Genomic DNA, 21,639 nt, shown 5'->3' with positions numbered 1-21,639 from the left:
TGAAGACAATAATCCAGTCAGTCCGGACACACACACACACACACAAATAGTCATTTCCTAGGGGATTAAAACAAAGAGCTCCTACATGTACACACAAATTGCTGTGTTCTGATTTTTCATCTTGGATAATTATGGGTGGAACTGCTGTTAATGCCCACATAAAATGAAAAACAAAGTTCTGGCCTTCGAGGGCTCAAAGCAGGAGCTGTAAAATGATATCAGATGACAGCTTCACTCTGCTGGGACGGGGGCTCCTAGAAAACACACGCTCGTCTTTGAATCCCCGCGTTCCCTGGGGATGGAAAAGCCAATATATGCAGAACAAATATCCTCATGTGCTCAGTCACATCTGAGCAGATGTTTACTGGTTTTCCCATGATTCATAGCTGGAGCGCTGCCACGGGGGCTTATTGGCTGCAGGTGGGGTGAAAAGATGCATCCTGACCACAAAACACACACATTTCAAAGAGATTGGGGAGGGGTTGGTGTGTGTTGGTGGAGAGGAGGGGAAGTGGACTTGAGAGGACGGACGGTTCCGACCACCGTAAATAAATCTATGAATAGAAAGGCGGCGAGACGGGCAAGTCGAGCGGTTTCATGTTTTCCATGTCCAAAATCGGAAATCAGGAGACAAAATATTTGCTTTCATGTACACAAGATGTGAGCGGAGGCTAGTGCTGCCATAAACTGTTCAAGACGGAGCAAAGAAAAGGGGGACTGGATGACAGAAACAGCAGCAAACATCATCCAAATTAGGGGTCAGCGACCTCTACGGCCCTGACGGCCATTTTGGATTTTTAGTCAAGCTAATCAAAAGTTGCTAAGAACCATAAAAGCAACAAAACTTGTGGAAATAAAACAGCTCGCTCTTATAAGACGTACGATAAGATTTAAGTTAATTTTTTTTTAATAAAGAGCAGCTGCACATTTTTCTTAGATCATTTTCTTCAATAGGGAATTACATTTTTGAAAATTATGATGTAAAAAGCGAAATCAGCAGTTTGAAACTTACTGATTAAAATCAAGGTATAGCTTTAATAGCATTAATTAGGAATGCACTGATCCACGTTTTCCACTTCTGATACCTATGCCAATATCTGAGCTTTAGTATTTAAAAAAAAAAATATCAGGACCAATACTGATATTAATATCGGATCGGTGTATCTTTGGTATTAGCATCATTCTTTGGGAAAATGTTTTGCTTACAAATTACATGAAAATGTCTGGGGGAAAGAACAGCTAAAACTGTCATTCATAGACTAATTATGTTGAAATTTGAAAGCATTGCTTAGTTATTTGGGCAAATTTATTCAGAGCCACAACAAAGAGCCTCAAGTTGGAAATCCCAATCTGAATATTGGGTTATTGTTGTTCAAGGAAAATACTTGTTTCTGTTCTGCTCATTATGTTTTCTTTCTTCCAAAACTGAATGTCGACTATAAATGTGTCAAATAAAAGCACAGGAGACAGAAGAAACAAATATTTTCCTTTATTTAAAAGAACAAATCTGTACATTATCTGTGACATTTAGTGGATAGTGAAATAATTTTTACCTTTCTAATGAATAATTTATTAGAACGATAATAAATAAATAACAATTTATTAGAACGATATGTGAAAGATGCAGGCAACACGAGCCTCTTCCAAGCATCTCAGATTTTCAATGTTTTCAGTCGGTCAGTATTTACAGAAACCTTCTGTTGACAAACCAGCAGCAGAAAATGAGTAGAAATGCACAGAAAGTGAAAATCCATTTCTAATCAGTGAAGACAATATACTTAAAGGCTATCAGGCTACACTGACACCAACACTCTTCGGTGCAGATGTTTGATACTGTAGGTAGAAGACTAAACGTTACTACTTTCAGTCTCAGTAAAGTGTCCGGAATGACTTCTTTCACCTCTGGCTTCACTTCTAGAGAATTTGAATAAGTCAAGGCATTTATGTAGTTCATAATAAAATAATAAAGATGGTATTGAATGTATTCAAAGTAGGAGGAAATCCTCCACAAGTGTTCTGATGCAAAGTTTGTCATTAATGGTTTTTTGCACTTTTTTTTTTCTTTTTTAACTACTTTCCAGACTTAACTTCCAGATATTTTTTTGTATTTTTTTAAAGAAATTCTGGCCATCTTAAGTCAAAAATATTAACCCGTAGCCTGATTACAAAAAGTCGGGTTTCTGTGTGAAACAACACAAAGGCAAAAGCCACTTCTAGTGGAACTCGTCATGTAAGGAATGAATCCCCGTACACACTAAACGGGGAGTCTTTGAAGAGCTGTTGGTGAATGATGGTAGTTTTACATCCTTTCCAAAATTTCCAAAGACTAATTAGTTTAGAGCTCAGCTTGACAGTTTAAGAAATGAAGATGCAATTTAATCTGAATTTAGAGTTGCTTAGTGACAAAATAGATTATTTTCCTTCTTCTTTGTTTTGATTGATATTATACATGTAGTCAAGAAGTCAAATAGTAAACTATTGATGGCTAAGATGTGAAATAGAGGTGTGGTTTAGCAAATCATAACGAATTCCAATTTAATTTAAACCAATATGAAATCTACTGAATTTACCAAACATTATAAAATTTTGTCATCATAAAAACTAATTGTTTGTAAAGATATACTTTACAATCATTTGTACTTGGTTGAAATCTGTCTCACATCTCTAATGGAGGATTTTCTTGCACCACTGGAGCTGACCAATCAGAATAAAGCAGGACTGATTTAACTATCAATCAAGAATGTTAATGTACAGCCTGAATGTTTTGTTTTTAAAAAATTTTTTTTCAGAACAGCAAGTTAAGAGAGGTGCCTGTCCCTGAATGTGCTAGCATCAGCTGCTTTTGGGGTCTTACTCCTTTGCCAGATTGACAGAGGTTGGCTTTGCTCCGATGGGAATGCCGTGTTTGTGCAGAGCCTCGATCAGAACGTCCCGCGCGTCCTTGTTGTACGAGTCGAAGTCGAATACGTTCCTGACCACGTTGGCGAGGCCCTCGTTGGGAAATTTCTGTCGAGAAGGGAAAAGTGAAAACAAAGACGAAATAAATACAAGAAAATAAATAAATAAGTGTGTGAACAATTAAACATTCATATTTGTTGTATACATTTACCAAGGTTAGGCGATACGGCTTAAAAAGAAAATCGGATTTTTTTTTTATACGTCATACGTCTGATGTTAATTGTTTTTTTCTCGCTTTCTTTTTTAAAAGAGAGCAAAGCTATAAAAAGCCACAACAATTATAAAGAAAGCAAACTAGTTTTTTTGGGGGGTCATTGAACACACCCTACCAAAACATTACCAGGTTCTGCTAATGGATAATGTTAGCCATTCATGTTTTATTATTATTATTATTATTATTTTTAACTTTGAAATGAAGCCAGAGGAATAACAGAAATGTAAGAAGTTGATTCAAATCTGATTATTTTCTAACATTTTCAACGCCTCAGCCTGCCAGAGAAGTGAGAGAGAGAGAGAGAAATTAGAATTGAAATTGCAGCAACTAATCTGTGCTTTTCAAAATTCTATGCTGCGAAACAATACAAACCAGTAAAAGCCCAACATTCCTGTTGAGTGGGAGCAAGACTCCAACCAGACTGTGAACTAACAACAGTTTCAGCTTTAGTACGTCATTTCAAATCAGAGTTAGTCTGCCATCTTGAGCTGACCAAATACACGTTAGCACAGACTTCATGAGGGTATTGTAACCTATAATAAGCACCAAGGGACAGTTAAACATTCAAACCACGTTTACTCACAACATTCACGGCAGTTAAACAGGGCAATAAATTTTTCCACTATTAATAGCAGCCGAATCCAGATGAGTTTCAGATGAACGTCTGAAGGACTACAGACTGTTGATTGAGACGGCCTGCTGCCACGCAGGGATCATTATGACAAAAGGTGAAACAGTAATTACAGCCAACAGCAGCCGTGACTTCTAAGGAAGCCAGTTTCACTCCCACTAAATTACAGCCTAACTGCGCCACTCCAGCAGATATCAATAACAGAGGTGATGGATAACTGAGCCATGGTCCTAGTGGGAAAATAAGACATAAGGGTGAGTCTCTGTGGCTGGATTAGTGAGACTCAACAGTGCAAGATAGAAACAGAAGAGGTGCATAAGAAATTTCTAAGGAAATTCTGATTATTTTTTTTATATATTCTCAATAAATGCTGATCCACACAGCAGGTGGACTTCACATATCAATACTTTATGTGACTTAAAGGGGCAGTACGATGTGTTTTGGAGCCACTTAGTGCCATTTTATAGCACAATCAAGTACTGTGTTACCTTCAGTTGCAACAAAAATGCTATATCTAACTGTGTAATTAAATGCCTTGAAATTGGGCCTATGTCTCTTTGAAAACCCCTGCTCTTTCTGAAACTCCGCCTTCAAGAAGTTGTCACACATTTTAAGGATGATGTGGACGCCCTGTATATTCTTACAACAACAGTTACTTGACTGTTCTAAGGTTTGATACAGGATGGAGGGGCGGAGTCCACCGGATCATCCCAGTTCCTAAAGGATCAGCTTTTGGACAAGCTCTCTTTAACCAAAGCAAACAGCAAAGACAAAGAGAAGGTTTATCTTATTGAGCGAAAAATCAGCAAAAGTTTTCCAAAGCTGGCCGCATCAACATCATGAATGCCTCCGGAGAAAAACAAAACCTAAAAATGATCCTGTGAGGTATTTCGTATGTGTGAGATTGTCTTATATAACCAGGATAGTGTGAAAACCAGACATCACACCTCATTGTGCGACAGTATATTTTCCACAGTGCATGTGTGTGAGGGGGTTTTTCTCAGTATTGACTGAGGGGGCAAGGGAACAGCGTCTACCCTCAGCGGTGTGGCAAAGTCGTGAGGTCCCTCTCCTGCATTATTAAAGCGCCTCGTTCTGCAGGACTGAAGGCGGACAAACACGCTGAATAATTCACAGAAAGCCGTCTGACATTAAACGATCAGGAGGAAAACTGGTTACAGGCTCGCAGGTGTGACTCCTCCCACCTGCAGGTGCTTGACGATGTTGACCACCTCGCGGGTGGAGTATGGGTAGGTGATGGTGCCCTGGTCGGCCATGGACCTCAGCTCGCCGAAGGCGCCTACCAGCTTCTGCAGCGTGGCTTCGGGCACGTCGGGGCCGTACTGCTTCAGCATGGCCAGCTCTGCCTGGGGCTTTGGGTTGTCCACAGCGTGGCAGCTGAATATGTCCCCTGTCCAATACACACACAAGGGATTTCTCTCGTTTACAGCATTTTACGTCGGAAAACAGTAGGGCTGAAACAATTAATCGGCTTAAGCACAATGAATCGATTATTGAATTAATTGTCAATTAATTCAGTCATCAATTAATCATTAACTGGACTACACAAAGTCAAAAGGAGCCCGTTTACTGAAAAAAACAAAAAACATATTCAGAGTAGTAAAGAACCCCAAAGTGTACACATTGTAAATTTTAGGTTGAAAAACATCTTTATCTTTTACCCAAAACTCCTCAAGTGGCATTTTTCTTACATTCACCTGGTTAAAATTGACTAAAGGAATGTTATTTTATGGCATTTTAAGCAATAAAACATTTATTTTCTTATTTATTAAGAGAATTGAAATATGTATTTGCCTCTTTAATGTATTTATAAAAGGCCTAAGTAAATAAATGAAAACTCTATAGAACTTGTGACTGTGACCCTGTTATTTTATTTTTGTGTTTATGCATCTCTTGGGAAAAAACGTTGAAGTTACACACAATCTTTCTACTAATCGGGTGACGTCAAAAGGCTAAAGGGTTACTGAACCCATAATGTCGTTTGCATACCTAACGCTCCAAAAAAGTCGTTGCCTAGGAACGGGAAGCCGGGCCTGTTAGCCAGGACTAGCATCCTGAAGTCTGGGTGCATCAGTATGATGTTAGCCCTCCCGTTGGCTTCATGTGGATCTACAAAGAAAAAAAAGTACAAGAGTTGCATGATCAAAAATAGCAGAGAATTACAAAAATACATCAGGTATAATTGTATCACTCCTAGCTTAAAAATGTATAAACACAAAACTCAGGACTTCTCTCTCTAGCACCATCAGATTCCCACTTTATGTGCTGTTGTTCCTTTATATGGAACTGTCAGTTCTGGCTTTTTTGTCCTCCAATACCTCCAAACGTACCTGAGACGATCCGGCGGCCGTCAGCCAGGATCATCTCTCCGCTTTCCACCAGAGTTTTCAGGATGCAGGTGACGTTAGTGGGGGCTTTGTCGGCCTCGTCGATCACAAGGATGTGGCCGTGCTTCACCGCCTTCACCTGAAAACAAGGCTAACACCTGACTTCGACTGTTTGCTAACCCTCTGTGGTCAACAAAAAACAAAGCTAATCGGGGTAAGAAGCAATAGAAAATTGATTCCTGAGTTAACATGTGTCTCTCAAACTGACCAGGGGAGAGTCCTCGTAGGTGATGATACCGTCCCGCACAGAGGGCTGCAGGGTTAGAGTCTGAACGGTTGTGTCCCTGAAGGAGGAAATGAACAGGTTTAGGTAAAGCACTGAACAACAAGAGGCAGATGGACTCCCAGGGTTTCCCCCCGGTGCATTATAAGCCTGGCGGGTCACCAGGCTTTACTTGCACCCCCACCATTTTTTACACCATTAACCATGGAATGGTACAAATTGATATTCCAAAAATAAATCTGCTTAACAGAAATACAACAATTTGGAAAAAAAAAATCAAAAAAAATTTGTGCAAGGATGAGGTGGTTTTTCAATTGAATTGAAATTGAAATATTTGACAAACTGCAACTGAAACACTTTTTCCACGTCACACAACTCATGGGATCAACAACCGGATGTTGCTACTGGGGAAAACCATGAAGACAACGACAGGAAGTGGTGGGAGGATGATGGTGCTACATGGTTTTTAATAACTTATTGCGCAAACAAACTGATTCACATGATTTTAATTGCATTTCTTATTTCATGGAAACACTGCGATAGATAATTGAATATTTTCTACATCAGAGGAATACTGAGAAAGTTTTGTGCACATCTGTGATGGAAAAGCAGCTTTTGTTACGAGGCAGAAAGGGCAAATCAGCTGAGGTGGTTTAGTAATCCCATCTTGGGAATGTCTCAGGAGTCATCTGAAGAACAGACGGATGGATGGAAATGAACAGTAATGTAACTTTTTGTGCTTGCCCTATAACTTTTATTCAAGCTTCCAGCTGTTTGTCTGAAAGATTCTTTTTGTCCATGGTTTCCTCTTACGGAATAACAGCTCAACAGGAGAGGCTATTAGGATGCAGTGAAAGCTGGTCAGTAATATTTTTAGGCCTTGCTGACTGAAAAGGGAATGAGAAACAACACTCGAGGCTCAGAGAAATCCCATAGCACAACAAAGAAGCATCACTTCCTGTTTAGAAGACGCAGAATGTTGACCGAGCATCGCCTGGCCATGAACATTGACATCCGTTGGCCAGATAAAAGCCAGTGACTCACCAGTGTCTAGAGTCATCCCTCCCACTGTCACACCTCTGAAACCGCTCTGTTTTGCTCTGTGACCCAGGCTGTCCCAGTTTCCTCCCTAGCAGGGAGCCTCTCTCCTGCTTTTCTGAGCCACATCTCTGTAGACTTTCAGTCACAAGCTCCCCAAAGCCTCACACACACAGCTTCTCCTGCCTCTGTCCTGCTCTAATTTTAGCTGCTGCTACAGCAGCTAACCAGGACACGGTTATATTCAGCTCCGCTTTGACTTTCACAAGACTTTGATCAAGTACACATATAGGGGCGGAAACTGGTCTAACGTGTGTGTGTGTGTGCGTGTGCATGTGGATGTGTCGGCGGCGGACGTTGCTTTGCCGCTGTGGAATCTCTCGGGATTTTGATCTTTTTGGAAATTTTTTTTCCGAAAGAATTTTTGCTTATCGAGATGTAAAAAATTCTGTTGTTACCTCCAATAGATCAAACACCAAAGCTGATTTTCTACAGGCGTGGCAAAAAAGAAAGCACACCCACTTTCAGTTGAAGGTTTTTTTACATATTTGAATGCAACAAAAACTTTGAGCTTTCAGCCTCCGTCTATCGTGGATTTGGAAAGTTTGACAGATTTTTTTCAGATCTTCAAGTCAACGTAATGGTTCCACAATCTCTGGGTTATACATATACATGCGGAGGCTGCTGTTATATTCATGCCAGCCTTGCTAATCGCTACTATATTAGCGCTGTCAACACTAACACATTAACGGATGTGACTAGTCTAAAACGTTTAACGCCTTACTATTAACATAGTACAGATAAAGCGCAATATCTGTTTTGACTTTCTGTTGTGGAGGGTTGCTTAGTTCACAACAGCGCGTTACACTATCGTGTACTGCGGTCAGCAAAGCAGAGACGCAAACACAAGGGAAAACATGAGCGAGGAAAGTCAGACTGGTGTGTTTAGTGGCAAATTTCATTTTAAAATACACCCTGATGGATGTTTGGATAAAACCAAGGTGAGTAGGTAGATATTGGTAATTATGTACAAATTGGAACAATGAATTATCCTTCCACCAAAGCTTATTATTGGTTATTATTATTATTATTATTATTATTATTATTATTACAGATTATTATTGAAGGTTTAACATTTCTAAATTTACGTTTCAAGCAAAATGGCTTCTCTTAAACCTTCCTGAATATAAAAACCTGGAAAACAGATGTTTGGTTTGAGACAACAAAGCTTTTTCCTAAGCACTTTTTGAAAGCATGCATATTTATATTTTCATAATTAGTGGATTGACAGTATAGGCGCCGGAACAAGGCGATACAGGGGGCCACTTTACTGCCCTGACCCGCCCGTCCTCTGGTCCCACCAGACATTTCCACAGGCTGCACACAACTCTGACAATCCGTGACTGACATCTCTCTGTGTTTATATGCAGACAGAGGTACAGATAAAACCTACAGCACTGAGATCTGGACCAAATCTAAAGGCTCCAGATCACAAACACTCAGCCAAAGGTTTACGCACATGCGGCAGCTCCGGGTCGGGTTGGGATCATGAACCGGTCTGACATCTGAAAAAAGGCTTTGACTCTGAACCAATTCTGCCTAAAAATTAAGTGGGATTTCTGTATTTGTCACCATTTATAAAAGTGTGACGATGTTTTCTTATTAATGGCATTGGGAGGGAAAAAAGAGACATTGGGCTCATGTCCGTTTACAGTCCGGAGCTAATGCTCATCCACACTTAGCCCAGAGCAGATCATTTTGGCTCAGGTGGAAAAATAATTGTAATATTTATTTATTTTTTTTCCTCTTTGCTCTTCCAAATGCCAATCAGCCATCAGTAGCCATAAATATCAATGGCTGCTGATGGTTTTCAGGTCTCTGTTGGCTGTAGAAATTCATTTTTGTCCAAGCACAGTAAAGTTTATTCATGGTGTTTTTCATTTTGTTTCTAATGCAAAAATATTGTCAGCAGTCTGGCTGGTTATCTGTCCCACTCAGAAATCTCTTTCCCGCAAAATTTGTGGAACATGCAGCAAATATAATCTGCGCCGCCTTTTGGTTAACCCTTTGGTTTTAGACCCAGAGGATGCAGATAGCTGCTGCTGAGCTGCTGCAACCATTAAGTTGTCCTTCTGCTCTAACTTAGCATTGCTGGAGGATATTTGACATCTACAGAACAGACCAAAAGTTTGGACACACTTTCTAATTTAATTCAATTAGAAAGTGTGGCCAAACCTTTGGTCTGTACTGTATTTATTTATTTATTTTTTAATGTTCCAGTCGTGATTTTTGTCATATCTTTCTACCCTCGGCATAGTTGTATTGTGTGTATTTTGGACTTTTAACAAGTAGCTGATCACAGGGCGCCCACAGCTGTACGCACTGTGTGTACTTTGAAATTTTTCTTTAAGTAAAAAAGAAAAGAATAATTTTGAATTTTTTTTTTTATTATCTAACCCTCTTTACTATTAACATTTAGGAGAAAAAAGATATATTGTGTCAAAACATCTTGTACGTAGCGAGCCTGTGTGAGTCCATGAAGGTCCACAGGCCAAAGCCTAAATGTTATTGGTCAGTTTACTTTTGTCAATTTGCAGGCGGAATTTGAATCCTCCCATAGTTCTAAGATTGGTAGTTTGGATTCTGTCTGAACTTTTTACCGTGTGCGCGATTCTGGCGGGTCGCCGGTTTATGAGCTTTATGTGTGTGTGTGTGTGTGGGGGGGGGGGGGGTGCAGGCGCACGTGTGTGTGTGTGGTATGGCAAACTGCACTTCCTTATGCAGCTTTAGACAGCAAAGGGAACCCAAGTTGAAGCATGTTTCCAGGGGAAGCCTTTTTGGGTGACCCTCACCTGTGGAGCTGGAGGTACTCTCTGGGTCTGTTTAGAAGATGCAGGAACCGATCTACAATCTTGTTCTTACCGACACCCTGGGCAGGAAGGCAGACACAGAAATCAGAATAATGTAAAGAAATTCAAACATCATGAGCTCACATTGGTTCCAGGCGCTGTGGACACACAGTCAACCACAGCATGCGTCATGGAAGGATGTCAACAAACAATTACTGAGACTGGACAGCAGTGTTTCCCATACTGGTCATCAAGTAGTGATGGCACAGAAAAGTAACTTTAAAGTAACCCAAAAAGTGATGTTTTATAGTGGCAACATCAAAAATGTATCTCCACTTATAAGGTTGAACTGAAGGGGAGACTGTCTAATGCAGGGGTAGGGAACTCCAGGCCTCGAGAGCCGGTCTCCTGCAACCTTTAGATGTATCTCAGCTTCAACACTCCTGAATCCAACAGATGAATCACCTCCTAAGTGCAGTCAGGTTCTCCAGAGTCCTGCTAATGACCTCATTATTTTACTCAGGTGTGTTGAAGCTAAGATACATCTAAAAGTTGCAGGAGACCGGCTCTCGAGGCCTGGAGTTCCCTACCTCTGGCCTAATGGTTACAACAGTCTCAAAAAACCCCAAAATACTTTTGTAACTTTTGAGTGTTTTTGTGTGTCTACTGTTGTCTGGAAAACTCTAAATATGACTGTCACTGTTGTCAAGCCACACTGTCCTGTGTATATTAGACGTTTCCCTGCCTTGAAACTCCAAACTCAGGTGTTTGCAGCTCAGCAAACGCCTGTTAATCATCCATCAGTTGAAATCAGCTGGGCTGAAGCGGGGCAACACCTGGACCATGCAGGGCAGTGTGCCTTGAGGACCAGGGCTGGGAAACACTGCCGTACAGGACATTTTAAAAGCATGTGTTAAACCTGAATATTTTTTTAAACAAATTTCTCAAAATCTTTCAAAACAAATGAATGAAAAGTGTGCGCGTGACGATTAGAGTCGTCATTATGCTTTATGATCAATGTCTGACCCAGACTGGAGTGTTCAGCCACGTCTATCAGGTGTTCTTCCTCCAACTTATTTATATTTCCATTAAAGCAAATAAAACTGTACCAAGCCTGTGCTAAGTAAGACATGGTGGCTAATTTGGAGCCTAAAGTCATGTATAACCTTGTCCTGTTTTCACACATCACAGAATAACCCTCCATAAACCAGACCTTGGTCTGCAGCCTCATGATTTGCTCCGCTCTGACAACGGCATAAACAGGCCGTAATTTTTCTTCACGCGGGCCAGAGCTGTGGAGGAACCTTTTAGAAGCTCCACCATCAGTGTGCTGACAGCAGACTGTTCCGGGGAGAGCCTGTGGTGTCCCCCCGGTTTTGACGGTGCTTTGTTTGGACAGTGGGGTAAGGGGGAACTCCCGCTGGCTTCCCACGGAGGCTCCGGAACCTCTGGGCCGGTCCGTCACCGATCCGATGAGCCGCTTTGACAGCTCTTAGCGTCTCAGCGTCGCCCCACTGCGTGTTCGTGCGCTCTGGGTTGCAAATGAATTCTCCCGCTCTCACGCACGGAGCTCCTCTGGGGGGGAGGATATCACACCACGGTCACTTCTCTCTAACCCTGCCCACTAGAGCTGTGGGGGACACTGGGACCTGGAAGCGGTGGTACATGTGTCCTTCTACCAGCAGTGTGTGTTGGAGGGTGACTACAGCCTGTTTCATAACTCTTCCCTCCACGGTCAAGTAGAGCTGACGTGTGTCCTGTAATACGGTCCAAACAGAAACAGCTAACCCTGCAGATATGGCTGAGAATTACGCAGCGCCATCTTTATTAGTTTCCCCAATTCCACTTTTTCACTTTCAATTTTTCTGAATTCCATTTTTTCCACATTTATTAACCTAAAAAGTGCTTAATTAAGGTGCGAATGAAAAAATATGATAAAATCAATTGAGGTCAATATTTTCTGTTGTTCTGTATCACAAATGAAACAAACTACAGTTTGTTTTTGTAAATTTGTTTCATTTTTTTTTTTTAAACATTCCACTATTTTCAACATTTTTTTGTTTTCATTCTTCTAAATTCTTTTTTTTTATTTATCCATATTTTTCAACCAAAAAAGTAAGTAATTATAATGTGAATGAAAACTATATAACAAATCAATAGCTAGCGGTCTACATGTCCCCTATCCCTACTGTTAGTTTCTATGAAATATATTTAATTTTTTTCCAATTTCTGTTTTATTTTTTTATTTTCTGAATTCTATTTTTTCCATTGTATCCATTTATTTTCCCAAAATGTACGCAATTATGGTGTGAATGGAAAAAAACCGTTTGTGTTTTTTGTCTTGCTTTCACTCCTGAAACTGCAGCCTTTTCCCTGAAAACGTTGGTGTCCATGACAACATGACACTGGGCCGTTTTACCCACCTGGTTCCCCACCAACAAGAGGTGTTCTCCCAACAGAAAGTCTTTCAACATGTCCTCCATCACCATCATGTGCTGCAAAGACAAACACAACATGTGAGAAGGAGCTCAGAACGGACCGCGCCCGTTTCTCTTCTTCTCATAAATATGCTTCTAACTCTGAAAGCTAGGTCACTGCAAAAGTAGGGCACCCTCTCTCCTCTCATCCTTTCTTGTGCTTTTTCACCCTCCAATACAGAGAAAAGGGGCAGGGCGAAGACTGGGAGCAGGGCGTGAATCTGGGTCACACGGCTCGGCTCGAGGTTTATTTCGAGCCCATTTCTGAGCGTCCTGCGGTCTGGTCGCACTGACCAACGCCGACCAACGCCGAATACAAAGTAAACAAAAACCAGAATACGTGGACTTGGCTAGATCAAACTCTGGTGAACTCTGCAGGTTTTGTCTTCTAGTCATAGGGATAGATGATATGTTAGATGATAGATGTGGTGGTTTAAGCAGCTCATCTTTGGTCACATGAGATTAGAACCAAGCAATGGATCATACCTGAACATGAACCTTAGAGATCATAAAAATACTGGGAGTACCTCCTCACTGCTGTCACTGCCAGTTACAACGATGCATTAGGTCCATTGTAGACAGAAAAAAAGAAATCCATTTGTGCCAAAAACCTTTGGCTTAAAAAAATGTGTTAATTTATCAAAATTTTTTGAGATAAATGTTTTTATTTAAACATTTATCTGAATGTTTAGATAAAGCTCAGGACAATTTCTGGAAAAAAGGGGAAATGTTTGAGTTTGAAAAGTCAAAAGCGTGCTAGAAAGAACTCAGACATTTTCTAGAAAAACTTTGGACATTTCTGAGTTTGAAAAGTTGAAAATGTTCTGGAAAAGTCTTTATGATTAATCACAGAGAGTTTTCAGATAAAATGTGGGAACTTCAGAGTTTCAAACGTCTAAAGTTTTCAACTTTTGAAATTAAAAATGTCAAAGTTATCCCTGGAACATTTCTGGGATTAATGTAAAAATTTCTGAGTTTTTTTTTTTTTTCTCTCTCTTGAGCTAGCCTTCTACCAGCTCCAGGATTAGAGCTGGTAGAAGCTATGGGAGGATTCAATGTTTGTACAAACATTCTCCAGGCGATAGAAGGATGACTTTGTGATTGTCTTGATGTGACTCTGAAGGTTCAAGTCAGGATCTGTGATCAGCATCCAAATTTCATTCAGACCTGATCACTAGTTCCTCTCTGTAATAAGTGAATCTGTTCACTGAGTCTTCATCAATCTACTTCAGGTCCAAAGATAATAACTTCAGTTTTAATAGCAGCAACTTTCTGCAGCTCAGCTGTTTTGGCACTGTTTGCCTAAAAGGGCCAGAACTGAGATGAGTTTAGACAAAAATAAAGCAGAACTGGGGGGTGCTGTGGTGGCGTAGGGGAAAGCGCAACCCACACTTGGAGGCCTTGAGTCCTCGACGCGGCCGTTGCGGGTTCGATTCCCGGACCCGGCCAACATTTGCCGTATGTCTTCCCCCCGCTCCTTCCCCTTTTCCTGTCAGCCTACTTTCACATAAGGGAAACTAGAGCCCACAAAAAGACTCCCTGGTGGGAAAATAAATAAATAAAGCAGAACTAAACAAATTTACCCGAAAATGTCAAAATTTGCACACAAACAAAAATATAGATTAAGCCAGTTTATCGGCACAAAATAGTTGATTTGGAAGTTAGTTACACTTTAAACCCACAGATTATCAGCTGACGCCTAAAATATAAAAAACTAGACGGTGATGCCATGGCAACAGGACCTCATCCTGATCCAGTCTACAAAATCTACATAATTAGAGACATGATTATTAGTGGCACAAAAAATTCTATTAATGTTCAACAAATTGTGTTTTTTTTTCATGGTGAATGGACAGAGCTGTCGCCTGGATTACCTGAGGGTTGTCATAGAAGAGAACGTCCGGAACCTTCATCTTATGGTCAGGGGTGTAGACGGGAGCGGACACTTTGCCGATGGTCAACACGCCGTCCTGGACCACACCTGGAGGCAGACGGAGAGAAGCCATGATGGATACAGCTGGTAAAATAAGTGTTGAACATGGCAATATGTTTTTTCTGTAAATCTCTTTCTAAGATCTCAATTGACATAGCTTGAAATGAAAGATGTCTAAGAAAATTGGTGCACACATCAGGTTATAGCTACAAAAAGTTTCTTTTCTTTTTGGCAAAGACAACTTTAAGTTGTGGTTATGATGCAAACAGGTCCAAGGAGTGGCAGAAAACTGCAATTGGTGCACTGCTAGTTCTGAATAATAGTCTTTGAGATCCGGTAGCAGTAGGTGGGACTCACAGCTGTGGTCCTGTGTTTGTCCAGCAGGATCTGCAGCGTCCTGTATGGAGCAGTTGCTGAGGGTCTTCTCCAGAGAGGCCCGGGCCAGGCTGGGCAGGAACCTAAACACACATTTAGAAACGTTACATGACGAAGCAAAACTCCATAAAAGATCATGTTCATTCAAACTGAAACATGACTAAACACACATGAACAATTTGCCTAATGGATCCCAGCACCAGCAAAGGACTAAAAGCGGAAAATATTTTCTTTATGGGTTTTTATTCTGAGACTTTTTTCCTCTTATTATTTGGACTTTTATTTATACAAGACAAACCTCAATAAAAATATTAATTCTCATTTTCAAACCCCACTTGTTCCAACATTATATGAAATTAGAAAAGGAAAAAAGGGCAAGGAAGACAGAAGGAAGGAATGGGGAAAAAAAGGTGGAATAAAGAAGAAAAGAAGGAAAAAGAGAGAAAAGAAGACTTGTTGGGACTTTAGAACTTGTTTCTGCTACTGAAGCTCATCTTTTTCTCTAAAGTAATGAGAAATCTGGGCCCTTACAGCGTTACTAACTGCTGTTTGTTTGAAGAAATGAAACTTCAAAATGATCTCAACAAATGATCTTTATTAAACAAGGAAGTGGCTGACTAAGCTGTTTAACTTTCTTTTTTAAAAGCAGAAAGTTTCTTCCGATTCTTCATCAATTAGCCTAAATTCTTTTAGGTGCCATGATGTGTGTGTGTGTGTCTGTGTGTGTGTGTGTGTGTGTGTGTGTGTGTAGCCTCACCTGGAGAGACAGGCCTTGTTGACAGCGTGAGAAATGCTCTCATCAGGGTACTGGGAGAGACGGCGGCAGATCCTCAGCAGCTGTCTGGTGGACAGGGACGAGGCTAGAGACTGCGCCTGCGGAGACACACCCTACAAGTTACCATGACGACACCGAGGGGTAGGAGGCTGGGGGGACACCGATAATGGGTGGCGACGGACTCACGGTGGGGTCGTTGGTCTGACGGAGGCTGTGTGTGAGGTGCAGCAGCCGCTCAGCTGCTTCCTCTGGAACACCGGGGACCTGCGGACGGAGACGGACAGACTGAGGAGAAAAGAAACAAACGAGACAGACGGGGAAAAAAATAAGAACGTTTTAGTGTGTGGGACTCACCAGTCCCTGTATGAGGCCCGTCTCCTCTGCTTTAGCCAGAGGGGAGACGGAGTGGTAGAGGAACATGGTGAGCAGCTCTGGGCCGAGCCACTGCTGCTGGCCCCTGCTGCTGCTGCTGGTGGAGCTGCTGCTGGCCCCCACTACCGGGGGCTCTGCCAGGGCCAGCACCCGGAACGACGGGTGGATGGGAAAAATGGACCTGAAAACACACACATACTGAGGATATGTGTGTGTGGCAGCAGAGGATACTGTCCAACATCTGTTCAGCCATGTCCAAGCTGAGGATGTGGGAGGGAGGGTCACCACTCTAAATGAGTGTGTGTGTGTGTGTGTGTGTCTCATCCAATTTACGTCCGAACTCAAAGGACGACTTGTGACAGCTGGCTATGAGCTCCTCTGATTCAAGAAGACAGCAAAGTCCATTTCCATCAAACCACAGAGACGCCCACGCCGGATATATTTATGCTGCAGCCACCGCAGGCCGAGGCGGCCGCTAACCATCGCCCTCATCGCTGGCTGTGATCAGGGTAGGAAGTGGAGGCGGCAGTCCTTAAGTGCCTAACGATTCGAATCCAACTTTTAGCGTCACGATTCGATCCAGAAACCAATTTGTCTAGAGATTCTGTTTCCGTTACGTGACTGACAAAAGGAACAAAGACAGCGTAAACAAACAGAACATTTATTTAAATCAATTCTATACTGTATCAAAGTCCCTCAGCTTATATTTAAACAAAAAAAAAGGAGTTTTGTGCATAAAATTCTGTAACTTAAGTTACTGGTATCAGGTTAGCTTACATGCCTGGTTTTTCTTAAAGAGGCAGTATCATGTAAAATTGACTATTTTGAGCTTCACATCTTGTCTTAGTGTTATTTCCTCATCAAAAGCATACCAGGAGTGTTGCCTTAATTCTTTCATGCATGTTTAAGAAATTAATTCACCTCCCATGAAAACCATTCAGCTGTGAAAACGACTGAGTGAACCTAGCTCCGCCTTCGAGGATGAAGCTTTTTTTCAACTGCACTTATCTGTAACTTTTACAGTTACAAATAACTGCATAAGTTAAAAAAGTTAATTTACTCAATTCAAAGAGAGCGTTTCAAACGTATTCATCAGGGTATCTGCAGGTTTCAGCAAGTAAAGCTTAAGATTTTATAAAACCTTTTTTAATAGCACCATGAATGAAATTTAAGACAAAAACCTAAAAATATTGGGGATCCTTCTGTATTTCAATCAAGCATCACAAAAATCCCACAGTTCCTAGATTAAAAATTATCTAGCTAGCTAGCAAGGGTGTATCAGAAACTGGTTAGCAGTAGCCTCAGCTGCCTTAACTCACAAGATGGTGACTCAAACTTTTGCCTGACAGTAAATCCTGATTAAAAAAAAATAAAATAAAATAAAATATCTGAGATTAAACAGACCTGCCACAAAAAAATGTAAAACCTGTGATTACCGTATTGAAGACCAAATTACTGTTTTGTGTTTTTCAGACATTTTAATGCCTTAATTTTATGTGTTAATTTAAGTCTTTTTAAGAATGTGGGAATAAATTGATTGTTTACTTTTCACCACAATACATACAGCTGAAACTAGAAGTTTACATACACCATATAAAAAACACATCCACCTTTTTCTCACTGTCTGAAATCAGAGCATTAGTTAGAATGCGTACAGTTATTTCTATTTCCTAAAAGGAGATTTATCAGAGATTTAATCATTAATGTCTTCCAAATCAGAAGTTCATTCATTTACTGATTTGTTTGTTACACTATTCATTTAGATAGACTGGTAGAGCTCAAGGCCGAATTATGTGGCAAGGTGTTGTTAACATGGACATTGCAAAAGCTAAAAATGTAACTTTCAAGTAAAATCAAACTGGTTACACACATCGCCTGGGTATATATATGTGCGCGCACACATATATATATATATATATATATATATATATATATATATATATAACACACGGTGCAGTCTGTACCACAGGAGGAGAGGAAATGGAAGTGTGTTAAACTAAGCCAGACACCACAAACCTCCTTCCTGCTGCCTGGCTGGATTTTTACGGACCGAACACACACAAGGTGAATGTGATGACATTTCATCAGGCAAAAAAAGGGAACATTACACGTAAACAATTACTTAAAAAACCAAACATATTAAAACCACATTATCTAAAAATGTACAAAAAATTGTTCTTCAGAGGCTTTTGAGCAGCAGGTGGAGTTTTAGGCATATTAGGGCTTTAAATAAGCGAACATTTAGTCAGAAGTATCTCCTGTTTTCTGTGTTCTTTCACACTTTAAACCGTTTTTGGTCTGAACTCCGTAGACCAGACGTCATTTCTGGGACTAACAGACCACGCAAATCGAACAGAAACAGCATTTTTAGACATTTGCTGCCAGTAGATTTCTAAAATGCTGATTAAAAACCCAGTGGATCCACCTTCTCTGCTGCTAGCCTGTCTGTTGGAGTCTGTGCGCACCTTTCTTCCAGCTGCTGGTCACTAAACTGCAGCTGCTCCTTCAGCGCCTGGTACCTGTCCCACCGCAGCAGCCTGGTCCCGTCGTACAGGTCCAGCTCCCTGTCATGGAGCAACCTGCCAGACAGAACGCTGCAGAGTGAGCTGATACTCCTCACAGCAGACTCCTTGAGCATGATGGGGAAATAAACGAAGGAGTACCTGGAGAGCACGGCGAGAGTTCCCAGGTTGACCCGGTGTATGCCGTCCAGAATCAGCAGTTTGCCCTCCATGGCGGCGGTTACCAATGGAGACGGCCGCCATGCTGTGTCTCCGTTAGGCAGGGTGTACCTCTGCTGCAGGAGGTCTCTGGCTGTCATATCCTGGAAGGAAAGCGACAAGTAGCAGAGGTCAGATGGGTTGAGAAAAGGTGACTGGGAAAGGGGGGAAAAAATGGAGAGAAAGCGTAAAAAAAGAGCAAAAAGTCAAAGGATGTTGTGTCGTCCTCAAAGTCATGTCTGACCGCAACAGATTCTTTACTAACTGAAATATGAGAACTATTTATTAGTGCTGCCACCTGATTACAACATTTGATCAGATTAATCACATTAGTGCTGTGATTAATTGCCATTAATCACTATGACTAACTTTGAAAGCTTTAAATCTTGAAATATGTACACAGTTGTGGTTCTTCCAGGAATGGTGACCTGGGCAAGCCCCTCCTTCACTCCAACCAATTAAAATACAAGAAATTATGAATTTTTCCCCCCCACAGAAAGCAGGTAATGTAGTCTCTTTGTACTCTACAGCAGTGGTCCCCAACGGGCCGCGGACCGGTACCGGTCCGTGGACCAATTGGTACCGGGCCGCGCAAGAAATGATTAAATATGTCCGTTCTATGTATTGAGTCTGGAGGAGCTTTTATTTTGAAAATTGTACACCGGATGCCGAGTGTTGAGTCTTGCACCAGCTCACAACGCGCATCCCCCCGTTTGAGCCTCACACCGCCGCCCCCGCCCCCCCACCCCCCCCCGCCCCCCCACCCCCCCCCCGCCCCTCCACCCCCCACCCCCACCCCCCCCCGGTCCGCAGGAAGTTGCTCTACAGCAACTTAAGGAAACTTATTTCACTTCACATACATTAAAGTAGTATTGTGCTTGTTGAGGAGACAACGGACAAAGAAGGATTTTTTCCTAGTTCTTGGGTGTCTCCTTCCCTTTTTGATGATGCCCTGGACAACTGCCCATGCATCAAAAACCGCCACTGTATGTAGATTTTTTTTTTTTTTAAGTTTCATTTTGTCAAGCCAAACATGTCTGAAGACTCTAAGTTTTAAAGAGTTTTATATTCAGGAAGGTTTAAAGGAAGTAATTTTGTTCATTTAGAAATGTTTCTCTCCCTTCATTTCCTATGAAATTTGTGCGACAAAGCAGCAGCCGCTTGTTCTCATCAAGTCAAGCCACCGGCGTAATTCGCGCAAGTGAAATTTTGAGCTTGTACACGTAGAAAAATGTTCATGAAGTTTGATCAGTAGATTAAATGGATATAAACAAAAAATCTGAAAAATAACCATCGTTCATTTGCATCTGAGGGGCGTTAAAGTGAAGCAGAAAACTAATGTCAGCCATGTGGTTGTTTATTCATGCTGTTGCGAAGGTAGAAATATATATATCGATAAATATCAGGTATCAGATAATGACATTGGTCCAACTTTTCATATCATATCATAGTTTATCTTTATGAAGCACATTCCCTGAACTTGAAAAGTGATTGAAAAAAAAAGCCGACTGGCTGACAATAGACTGCTGAGCTAAGTGACAGATTTATTTCATGTAGCCATGCATAATGTCTAAATTTGGCTCTTTTAGCAAAGTCAGTAGCATACAGACTCTGGCTTTCAACAATCTAAAATCTGATAAAAGAAACAGTTTGAAAAAAGAAATGCAACCCAACAATCCCACCAATGTGAATGAGAACAGAAACCTGGGGGACTTTTTCCATCAACTCTATTAACTCTGTCCCCACATGATCTGACCCGGCTGCTAAACAGGATATCTCTGCTTTACAGATAACACCTAATGGCACTTTTTCTGTTAGGGCGGTCTCTGCTGAGCAACCCTGTCATATTTAATATCATGCTAACATGTCACAGCAGAGTTTAAGGGTAGAAGTGGGAAGACAAGCAGAGTTGGGTCATTTGTTCCAGGCAGTGATTGCTGAGCTGTGAAAGCGTCTCCTTAGAGAGCGACTGGCCGTCCTGTTGCACCGAATCGGTGCTTCAGATACAGAGCGGTCCTGGAACTCCAATCAAAGCAGAGTCTCCAGGGTCACGTAAATCATCAAAGCCGTTATTTACACAGGGAGGTTTTTTTTTTAGCTGTAGACACAAAGTCAAGTAATCCCTGAATTGTCAGAAAATGTTTAGAAAGCACTGCTCTCAGACCCATTCAACTTTTATGGACGTTTTAACACCTGATAGACTCGGTTTGATTTTTCAGCTGGTGCAGTTTGTTTTCACACTGCACTGTGTCAAATGAACCAAACCCTTTGAAAATCCGGTTCCCTCCCTGGCCTGTGGTGGCGCTGCATCAAGGACCACTGAAGGAAACGACATAAAAAGTTCTGAAACAAACATGAGGCTGGACATTTAAAAGGGCAGTATTATGTATCGTCATAGAGCGCTTTAATAGCACAATCAAGTACCTATGTTTCCTTTAATTTCTACAAATATGTTGAATATATCAAACATGACTTAAACAAAATTTGAGTTCACAATTTATAGACTTGAAATCAGGCCTCTGTCTCTTTAAGAAGCTCCTGTTCTTTCTAAAACTCTGCCTTCAGGAAGTCTTCACAAGGTTTCTCAGTTAAGCCGTTAGCAAACGTTGTTAGGAGCATTGGACTGAGAAGAAGTTCTTATGATGAGTTCAGCAGATGCGCAGTTC

General features: G+C 41.3%; 1 protein-coding gene across 2 annotated transcripts in view; it reads right to left on the bottom strand.

The window, feature by feature from the left end:
- vwa8 (von Willebrand factor A domain containing 8) overlaps nucleotides 1-21,639 on the bottom strand; it is a 67,423-nt gene that overhangs the window by 32,508 nt on the left and 13,276 nt on the right. For both annotated transcript variants that reach the window (XM_044132156.1, XM_044132157.1), the window contains exons 13-26: nucleotides 18,917-19,077; nucleotides 18,719-18,832; nucleotides 16,236-16,434; nucleotides 16,068-16,145; nucleotides 15,864-15,979; nucleotides 15,089-15,189; nucleotides 14,673-14,779; nucleotides 12,745-12,816; nucleotides 10,325-10,401; nucleotides 6,420-6,495; nucleotides 6,155-6,290; nucleotides 5,814-5,933; nucleotides 5,009-5,214; nucleotides 2,855-3,006 (exon numbers count right to left, since the gene is read on the bottom strand). In XM_044132156.1, coding sequence (XP_043988091.1) covers nucleotides 2,855-3,006; nucleotides 5,009-5,214; nucleotides 5,814-5,933; nucleotides 6,155-6,290; nucleotides 6,420-6,495; nucleotides 10,325-10,401; nucleotides 12,745-12,816; nucleotides 14,673-14,779; nucleotides 15,089-15,189; nucleotides 15,864-15,979; nucleotides 16,068-16,145; nucleotides 16,236-16,434; nucleotides 18,719-18,832; nucleotides 18,917-19,077 — 1,715 coding nt within the window. The remainder of the gene's footprint in view (nucleotides 1-2,854; nucleotides 3,007-5,008; nucleotides 5,215-5,813; nucleotides 5,934-6,154; nucleotides 6,291-6,419; nucleotides 6,496-10,324; nucleotides 10,402-12,744; nucleotides 12,817-14,672; nucleotides 14,780-15,088; nucleotides 15,190-15,863; nucleotides 15,980-16,067; nucleotides 16,146-16,235; nucleotides 16,435-18,718; nucleotides 18,833-18,916; nucleotides 19,078-21,639) is intronic.

Source organism: Gambusia affinis, linkage group LG11 (assembly GCF_019740435.1).
Source record: "Gambusia affinis linkage group LG11, SWU_Gaff_1.0, whole genome shotgun sequence".
NCBI classification, from domain to species: domain Eukaryota; kingdom Metazoa; phylum Chordata; class Actinopteri; order Cyprinodontiformes; family Poeciliidae; genus Gambusia; species Gambusia affinis.
This window is presented reverse-complemented; position numbering and strand designations above follow the sequence as displayed.